Source organism: Lipotes vexillifer, unplaced genomic scaffold (genome assembly GCF_000442215.2).
Source record: "Lipotes vexillifer unplaced genomic scaffold, Lipotes_vexillifer_v1.1 scaffold418, whole genome shotgun sequence".
Taxonomy (NCBI): domain Eukaryota; kingdom Metazoa; phylum Chordata; class Mammalia; order Artiodactyla; family Lipotidae; genus Lipotes; species Lipotes vexillifer.
This window is the reverse complement of record NW_006798629.1, coordinates 5,138,233-5,147,973: the sequence shown is the minus strand read 5'-3', so window position 1 is coordinate 5,147,973 and position 9,741 is coordinate 5,138,233. Positions and strand designations below refer to the sequence as shown.

General features: G+C 44.1%; 1 protein-coding gene across 1 annotated transcript in view; it reads left to right on the top strand.

The window, feature by feature from the left end:
- The window catches only part of PLCL2 (phospholipase C like 2), a 198,318-nt gene extending 189,325 nt beyond the window's left edge, over positions 1 to 8,993 (top strand). Inside the window, exon 7 of the mRNA XM_007470619.1 lies at positions 8,146 to 8,993. Within this exon, the coding sequence (XP_007470681.1) occupies positions 8,146 to 8,325 (180 nt within the window). The 3' untranslated portion in view covers positions 8,326 to 8,993. The remainder of the gene's footprint in view (positions 1 to 8,145) is intronic.
- The last annotated feature ends 748 nt before the right edge of the window (positions 8,994 to 9,741 follow it).

The following is a 9,741-nucleotide window of genomic DNA, read 5'->3' as shown; positions in this document are numbered from 1 at the left end:
TGCTGAACAGGGGCAGTGATGGGTGATTATGGAATGGAATTGATCAGCTTTCGGCAGGGAATATTCCTTAGAATCTTTAGTAAGTAGTACAGTTCTCTTTCCTTTTTTATCTACAATTATTTGAACCTGATGAAACCCTTTATTTAGCCCTTTTGTTGTCTAATTTTTCATTGGACTTGGGCTTTTGGTTCTAGTTCCTATACATAGCTATTCATTTTAACTTTCTGACTGTCATAACTACACTAGATTCCTGTACTGTTCAGGTGAACAAGATTAAACAAGTAGGTTGACTCACCTTCTCCAGCTATAATGAAAGTGCAATCTCAATACTTATCTTTTTGAAGAGCAACCTTAAGTCTTCTAAGGGTTTACAAACCCGTTGCTCTCTAGGCCTTTCAGGAGTTGGGCCATTTTCTGATGACAGTGGTGCTGCTTTAATCCAAGTGTGATGAATTCATGGCTTTACTCTGGCTAACTTGACAGATGAGTTTGTGGTAGGTAATACCACATGTGGTCCTGTCCACCCTGCAGTCAGCTGATGTTCAGGCACTTTATCTTTCCAGGCTTTAAGGAGGACTTGGTCTCCAGGTCAGAAAGGATGTAAGGCTACTTCAGTTGGATAGGCAGACCTGTGGGAGGCAAACTCATGAACAGAGGTTAGTATAGTGTCCAAAATTTTAATGTAATTAGCAACAGCTAGGTCTTTCAGAGGATTTATAGATTCTCCCACCTGGGCAGACACCTGGAATGGCCTACCATACAATATTTCAAAGGGGCTTAATTTAAGTCTCCTTTTGGGAGCCATTCTGATCTGTAGTAGGGCAATTGACAAGGCCTTATCCCAAGTTAAATTAGTCTCTTGACACATTTTAGCAATGCTCCTTCCAGTATGTATAATCTCTGGCTACAGGTCATGGGGCATCTGATATTTATCCAAAGGTAGATGGTTGGGATAAGTTTCAGAAATAAACTTAGAGTGTCCTTCTTAATAATGCAATTAAACTTTACAATTATGTAGCATGACAACAAGGAACTGTCTAGGAAGTGAGTCTTAGACAATAAATGCAGACCTCAATTAACAGAATCAGAATTTGATATCCACTGAAATGTAATCTCTTTCTCTCTAAAAATTACCCTCATTTTTCATCAAATACAGCCAAATTAAGATTAGTTTGTTTGCAAAATGAGTCTGGTTAATTGGCTCCTTTCAATTGGCTGTGTGGGAATTTTTCATAAGGAGTCTCAGACTGAGATTTTAAAAGCCCTCTCAGGGCCAGGAAAGCCATGCCAAGGGCTTTTCATAGATTTTGCCTTACAGATGTAGGTGAATTCCTCACTTTTTGAGGTCCCCAAAGTACCTCGAGATTTTTGCACCTGTTAGGAAGTACCCTTCCTAATTTACCTGATAAAGCTGCTGGGAACCTAAGAGTTTCCAGTATCTGGAGGGATCAGGTAGAGAGAAAAATTAAACGTTTCAATTGTGATTACAAAGGTAAAATCTACCAAATTTCTGTAAGTCATAATTAGCTTAAGGGGAAAGGTTTCCTTAAAACCAAAAAATTATAACCATATTCATCAGTTTACTCAGTCCTATATAATTAATTCTTTTTTACTAACAGTTTTATGAAATCACAGTTGCCATTAGACTTTTAAAATCTAGTTTAGCAGTATGATTGTCAAAAAGTCCTTTCTATGACTCTTCTTAGAGATGAAGCATTTTGCAAAGCATCAGCTTAACTGTCTATGAATGATAAAGGACTTAAAAAGGCAAGGTTAGAGATCTGATTATAGTGTTTTTTGACAAAGAAGCTTAATGGGGACTTCCCTGGTGGCGCAGTGGTTAAGAATCCGCCTGCCAATGCAGGCGACACGGGTTCGAGCCCTGGTCCAGGAAGATCCCACATGCCATGGAGCAACTAAGCCCGTGCGCCACACCTACTGAGCCTGCGCTCTAGAGCCCGCGAGCCACAACTACTGAGCCCACGTGCCACAACTACTGAGCCGACGTGCCACAACTACTGAAGCCCGCGTGCCTAGAGCCCGTGCTCCACAACAAGAGAAGCCACTGCAATGAGAAGCCCGCGCACCGCAACGAAGAGTCGCCCCCGCTCACTGCAACTAGAGAAAGCCTGTGCACAGCAACGAAGAGCCAATGCAGCCAAAAATAAATAAGTAAAATAAATAAATTTTTAAAAAAAGAAGCTTAATGAAGTTGTGACATACAGCGTTTTAACCTGTGTACTGGCTTAAGTGATTTACTTTCTAACTGTGACTTTCTCTTTCCTATAGCTTCTTGCTTCTTTTCTATTTAAAGACCTTTCAATATTTCCTGTAGGATAGGTTTAGTATTGCTGTATTCTTTGTTTTTGCTTATCTGAGAAATTCTTTCTCTCCTTTTCTATTTTGAATGGTAATCTTGCTGGTAGATTCTAGGTTGCAGATTTTTTTCCCTTCCAGGATTTTGAATATATCTTGTCACTCCCTTCTGGCCTGCAATGTTTCTGTAGAGAAATCAGCTGATAGCCTTATGGGGGTTCCCTTGTAATTAAGTCTTTCTTTGTTTTTCTCTTGCTGCCTTCAGAAGCCTCTCTTTATCTTTAACTTTTGCTATTTTAATTATAGTATGTCTTGGTGTAGGTCTGTTTGGGTTTATCTTGTTTGGGACCCTCTGTGCTTCCTGAACCTGGATATCTGTTTCCTTCTTTAGGTTTGGGAAGTTTTCAGCCATAATTTCTTCAGTTACATTTTCAATCCCCCTTTCTCTTTCTTCTCCTTCTAGAATCCCTATTACGCATAGATTGGCCTGCTTTATATTAGTATCCCATAGGTCTCTTACATTGCTCTCATTTTTTTTTCTTTCAATTTGCCTTTCTGTCTGCTGTTCTTGATTGGGTGATTTCCTCTATTCTATCTTCCAGATCATTTATTCGTTCTTCTGCATTATTTATTGTTATTCATTGCCTTTAGCTCAGCTTTCATCTCAGCGAATGAGTTTCCTCATTTTTCTTGGTTCCTCTTTATAGTTTCTACCTCCTTTTTACAGGAATCTGCATTTCTATCAATAGGCCTTGTAAATTTCTTCAATATTTTCATTACCTCCCTTTTGAACTCAGTGTCTCTTAGACTGAAGAGGTCTGTTTTATTGTTCTTTGGGGGGAATTCTCTTGACCTTTTAATTGGGAGTGGTTCCTCTGCTTTTTCATCTTACTTATATTTCTCTTACTCTGTGAGTTTAAGAGAAACAATTGTCTACTGTGGTCTTGGAGGGCTGCTCTTATGTGGGAGTGTCCCTGTATAGCCTGCATGCCTTTTAATATTTTTGGTGCAAGGGCTGTTTTTAGTATGGATGTCTGTGACCTCTTTCCTCAGCGTGTGCTGGCTGTTTGTGCTTGACAGGTGGTGGTGTGGTGACCAGAGTCTGCACTGGGTTGCTCTATGTTTGTCGCTGCCCCGTCAGCGACAGTTGTTGGAGCAGAAGCCCCCCAGATCTGATTCTGAGCTGCAGTGTGAGACAGGTGGGATTGGAGCACTCCCTCTGGAGAGGAGCTGCTGAGTATTGCTTCGCCAGAGCTGTCCACAGGGGACTGTGCTCTGTGGTGTCGCCTGGCTGGGCTCACAAAGTACACTGTTGTCGGCACTGCCCTCAGCCCCACCTCCGCTGCGGGAATGCAGGCAGCTGGCCCCGGTGTCCCTCAGGCACTGTGCTCACGAAGCCAACAGCACAGATCCCAACACGCCAGTCCACTGAAGCTGGGTACCAGGAGCACAGCAGTCATGCACCTGGGCTCGCTGTGGGAGCCTTGGAAACAGCCCAGGCTCTGCCTCTGTGTGTGCTCCCACCAAGCCCACAGCTGCTAAGGCCTGACCCACCCCAGCCACAGTACACCTGCTGTCCCGCTCCCAGAGCTCATAGCAGCAGCACCAAGAAAGAGGCTGCTAAGGGGCAGGCCCCGCCCCTCCCTTCACTCACCCCTTAGCAGGGGTGCCTCGCTTCTATGGTAGGCCCGGGCTTCTTCCACGTACACCCCTGGTTGCCACCCGTACCACACTCCCCAGCCCTTGAGGCTGTCTCTGTGTGGCCAGCCCCAGTCCTCTCCCTGGGTCTGTCCTCTGAAGCCTGAGGTTCAGCACGCAGCCCCTGCACATACCAGCAGGTGAGTGTCTCGGGCTGGGGAGTGCAGCGAGGTAGCTCGGATCCTCTGTGCTGGTCTCTCTCTCTTCTGCCTGCTGCCGACTGCTGGGTTCTCCTCCAAGCCTCTGAAGCTCCCTTTCTGTCCCCGCTGATATCCCCGCTGGTGAGGGGGCTTCTCAGGGTGTGGGACTCTTTCCTCTTTTCCAGCTCCTTCCCAGGGACACAGGTCCCATCCCTATTCCTTTTTTAAAAATCTTTCGTCCTATCCAGTTATGAGGAGATATTTCTAGACACTTCTGGGTGTCTGATATCTTGTGCCAGTGTTCAGTAGGTACTCTACTCTGTGAGAATTGTTCCACACGTGGATGTATTTTTGATGTGTTTGTGGGAGGAGGTGAGCTCCACGTCCTTCTATTCTGCCATGTTGGTTCCTCCCCAACATTTTAAGATAACAACTAAAATTGTAACATTATACCAGGACGTATCCAAATTTCAGAAGCTTTATATAATTTCTAGAATGTCTATATTAAAAACATTTATCCATACCGTATAATCTGAGGAGGCTTATCAGTCATTTGACAATGCTTCCCATGTAATTTAACATACCAAACAATCCTAGTTAGTTTAATATTTTTCTCTGAGATGCCTTGGGGGCTCGCCAAAGCATGCCAAAGTTAGCTGGAGGTCAAAATTTTTTAATTAATTGAAATTTGATATTTGGGAAGTTTGTCAAAAAGTTTCAAAACACTTGGTCAAATAAGATCATAGGTCATTGTGAGACAATACTTATTCCTTTACCAAAATGAGAAGAGATCTCAAAAGCAGATACAGATCACTGAAAGGCACAGAAACTCAATGTTATCAATGGCAGCATTCCAGGAAAACTTTGTCCTCTTACCAGTGAGAGAAAAAAATTTAGTCTTGCACCAGCTTACTTTTAATAATAAAATTCATTTACTTAAGTTAAATTCAATCTAAACTTAGTCTATCCTGACCGTGCACAGACTCTTAGAGGAGTTCCTTTTCTACAAACCTTCCATCACTTTCTGTATCCATATTATTTTGCCCCTTAATTCTCCTATCTAGAAACAACCAGATGAACTTCCATCATTTAACTTAATTTAGCACAACTCTAAAATTTCACGTTACCAAATATCTGGAGAGATCATTTACATCTCAAAGGCACAGGAAAAGAAATGCAAATTTCCCTTCTAACTACTTACATAAAACCCAGCCATCTTGGGCTATTTTTGAACTTTCTTTTTTTCCAGTTGCCAAATATCCAGTGAAGTTTAAACAAACAAATGACACTAATAGACAATAATGTATATCATCTGCTCACATTCACAAGCCTCATTTTCAGCAAAACGAGGAAGAAAGAATAGGATTTGGACTCAGGTACAGAGATACTCATTCACATACATCCACACACACCCCCAAGATAAAAGCAATTGCAAAAGACCCACTCTGATACAATAGCTGAGCCGTTAGGGGCCACTGTTCGACAGATCTCAGGGAGTATTGAGGCCACACAATGTTTCAAAAAATATATTTACTTTCATTTACGGGAGCACAGCTAAAGATCTCCCAAGTTTTGCAAAAACACCCCAGGGGACTATAAGATGGAACAGAGCTCTGATCATCCATACCTAATTATTCACGATTGGTGTTATCAGATATCAAGCAAACAGCAGTTCAAATGGGTCTCTCAGGGTCATAGGTCCCTAGCCACAAAACGGGAGAAACCCAGCTAACGTCCCATCAGAGATGAAGCTGAATAAATGACCAAGGCTAGTTCAAAAAAGGGAAAAATCCCAACCAATGCTCCACCACAGGCGAAACCAACACAATAAAGAAGGATACCCTGAAAAGAAGTAGAGATGGCCTAGTAAAGATGTAGTTGTAGGGCTTCCCTGGGGGCGCAGTGGTTGGGAGTCCGCCTGCCGATGCAGGGGACGCGGGTTCGTGCCCCGGTCCGGGAAGATCCCACATGCCGCGGAGCGGCTGGGCCCGTGAGCCATGGTCGCTGAGCCTGCGCGTCCGGAGCCTGTGCTCCGCAACGGGAGAGGCCACAGCAGTGAGAGGCCCGTGTTCCGCAAAAGAAAGATGTAGTTGTAATGTTTTTTAAAAAAAAAGAAAAAAACCTGATGGAATTTTGAAATGTTTTTTAATTTTATATATATCAACATTCTTTGAATAAATACTTTCTAAATTAAAAAAAAAAAAAAAAGAAGGATACCCTGCTGTCGTCACACACGAGCCCAGCCTGCACAAGCTGGAGTGACTTACCCGCCAAGCGACACTGAATGTGGACCACAGCTCCAGACGTTTCTCAGTTCCGAACGGCCTTGTGCCGCTGGGTGGCCAGCACCTGTCAGGGATAGTCCCTCCGAGATCCGCAGAGCGAAGTGTACTCTGGCAGCTGTTGGGCCTCAGGGAAGGGGCTGCCTCTGGCTGGGGTCGACCTGTCACATGCACAGACTCTAGGCTGGCTCACCAAAATTGCCAGCAAACGCGTTTGTGTGCCCGACGCACAGTGAGGCCAAACAATACCAAAACGTTGGTGTTTGGAGCCGAGAAAGGTTTATTGTAGGGTCACGCAAGTAGAAGGGTGGCTTGTGCCCCCAAAACCCTGAACTCCCCCGAAAGGTTTCAGCAAAGCATCTTTAAAGGCCAAGTGAGGGAAGGGGGTCACAGGGTATGTGATCAGCTCATGCACAATTCTCTGATTTGCTGATGGAGAGGTAACAGGGTGGTGTCACAGGCGTTAACATTATCAGTGCTTAGGCTCCAGGAAGCCTGGTGGCTACGTGCTCAAGGTCATCAAGTAGTTAACATCTTCTGTTTGGTGGGGGTTTTTCACATCTGTGAAACAACTCAGGACATGTGCAGCAGATGCTGTTACCTGGGTGCTTCGGGGAGGAGCTAAAGCAGAGGAGATGGGGGAAGGGCCCGTCCCGGGAAGGCCCCATAGGGTCCCGCTCAGTTACATTAGTGAAGGCACCTAAAGTCTGCTGTGCTCCTGAGCAGACACCCAGGTGAGCCCGCCTGGATTGGGGACTTCGGCTCCAGAACAGCCTGGAAGTCCCTGTGGGCCCCAGACATGCTGAGGTCCAACCACTCATAACTTGCATTCCGATTTGCATGAAAACAAAAAATATCTGACACTTTTGTGCCTCTTTCAGACTCCCAAAGTGGTGTGAGTGTCCTCTTCTCTTCCCTCCGCTGTGTGTATCGGGAAGAAAGGTGTCTGCTGGCCCCGGGGACAGCAGGTGGCCGTCTTTGCTCTCTTGCTCTTGGCCACGTGGCCACTGCACGGTGGTGGCCGAGGGCAGGAGAGTTTCTGTGGCCACTCACCTCAGAAGGAAGGCAACTGTTTTTCTCTGATATTCTGGCAAGAAAGCTTTGACAAAGTTAACTGAAATACAGAATCCCTGCTGTTTCAGCTCAATAAGAGCACTGAATTGTGATTGATATTGTTAATTTTGGATTCAAAAACTGCACGACACTAACAGATGTGATTTGAAATATTTTTAATGTATTAACAACTAGGACATCTTTTGTGGTCAGACAGTAAGTTTGTTGATTGGCCAAGTGTTGACAATGGCTGGTCACTGGCTCTGGTGTTTTGCATCTGCCAATGGTCATTCCTTTCCTGGCTGCTCCAGCCTCTCTGCCCCAACCCCAGGTGAGTGGTGGGCAGATCACCCTGGACATTCATCAAAAGCCCTGCCTGCTTGATTCCATGTATGTAAACATAAAGTACCCAGAAAACGGAAAAGGACTGAAAAGGTAGCACACTCTTGGAGTCTGGCGTTGGGAACCGGGAAAACAAACTTTGTTTTTTTGTTAAAATTAACCTATTTGGATTCAGTGCCGGTCAGAAATAAATATGCCCTCTTGCGGAAGCAAAATATTTCTATTTCAGTGGAAGACCTATATGGTCAAACTGTAACCACAAGTCATGTCTCTCTCATCTCTCAATGTCTCACTAACTGCATGTTTTATCACAGGGACAAGCGGATCTCTTGAAGTACGCCAAGAACGAGACTGTGGAGAACCTGAAGCAGATCCACTATGCGGCTGTCTCCTGTGGACTCAGTAAACCAGGCACAGAAAACACCGACGTCCAGAAGCCGCGCCGGAGCCTTGAAGTCATACCCGAAAAAGCAAACGATGAAACTGGAGAATGAGGGCACCTTCTAGAGATGATTACAGAATTTATAACTCTAGGACCAATTGTAGCCAGATGGGACATTTGCTTTGCACTCACTAATGAAAAATAATATTGGGGATTTTAAAGCACAACTGGAATAGCTAATTGCCGTCTATTAAAACTGTGAATGTATGTAGCAACCCTGCGTGTGGAGGCAAATAAACTCTTTAACAAGAAATTCTCTTCCTGGCCCAAATATGCTATGTTTGTATACAAAGACATCATAACTCAGTTCCAGTGTGAACAACAGACTAGCCACTCTAGTTCCAGCGAGAAACAGACATTTTCCTAACTGAAAACAGTGTCTTAAGACGCAGATGGACTGTATGGTCTAATTAGTATTTACTGGGGAAAAACCGAATCTACAAGTTTCACTTATGTATGATTGCTGGGGTCTCTGGGTTCCAGATGTTTCTGGAGGCGTGCCTGCTGAGCATGGTTACAAAGGAGAATGTAAATAGCCTTGAACTTGGAGAGCCACTAGGTTCAAGGGCACTGCGGCTGGACGGACACTCCTGGCTGGAGACACCTGCTGGGTACACAATGTAAAGGCAACCAACCTGGAAGCAACACACTGTACATAGTTTTCCATTGTATTAAGTAGTGGTTACATTAAAAAGATATTTTATGATATTTCTCCAATAACAGTATGTGAATTTAATGAAAGTTTAACTTTTTAAAAATTTCCAGTTCAAGATATGTACTCTTAAGACGAGTGGCCAGTTACTTGGTGAACAGCTTTGTCAAAAATAAGTTGCTTGTCTGGCTTGACATTTTGTTTTTAGTACATACAGCAGCCATGACTGTCTGTAAAGCATCCGACACCTCTTACCCCTTCTCAGCCTGTTGATTCCTGCCGTAGGGGAGTGAGCCTGGACATGGTGCAGACAGTAAGCCAATGGCAGGTGAAGGGGCTGGAGCGGGTGCCATGCTCCACTGGCCAGCTGAGTCTTTAATCCAAGACTTTATTGTCCCAGTCAGTGAAACTTCATGCTATTTTTAGAAAACCTGCTGGACACTGACTCCTCCCAAACCAAACTGCTCTCTAATTTTGGAAGGGTAAAAGCTTTCTAAACCTTCAATAACCGCTTTTTCATTTGTCCATATTCTTTTCAGTGACTCAGGTAAGCCAGATAACTATGTGGAATCCCTAACTTGGTGCCTCATTATTTCCTCACGGTTAGTTAGGGAAATGGTCAGGCTGATATATTGAATTTATTTATGCCCAGGCCCTGAAATATCCTTTTACAAAACAATTCCTTTTTCCAGTTCTTGTCATCTGCCTGCTGATAGTGTGCTTAAATTAAGGTATACATCTCCACTGGTCTTCACTCAATGTCATTCCAGTCAGAAAATTAAACCTCTCTGTTACTTGAATAATAGTGTGGTTTCC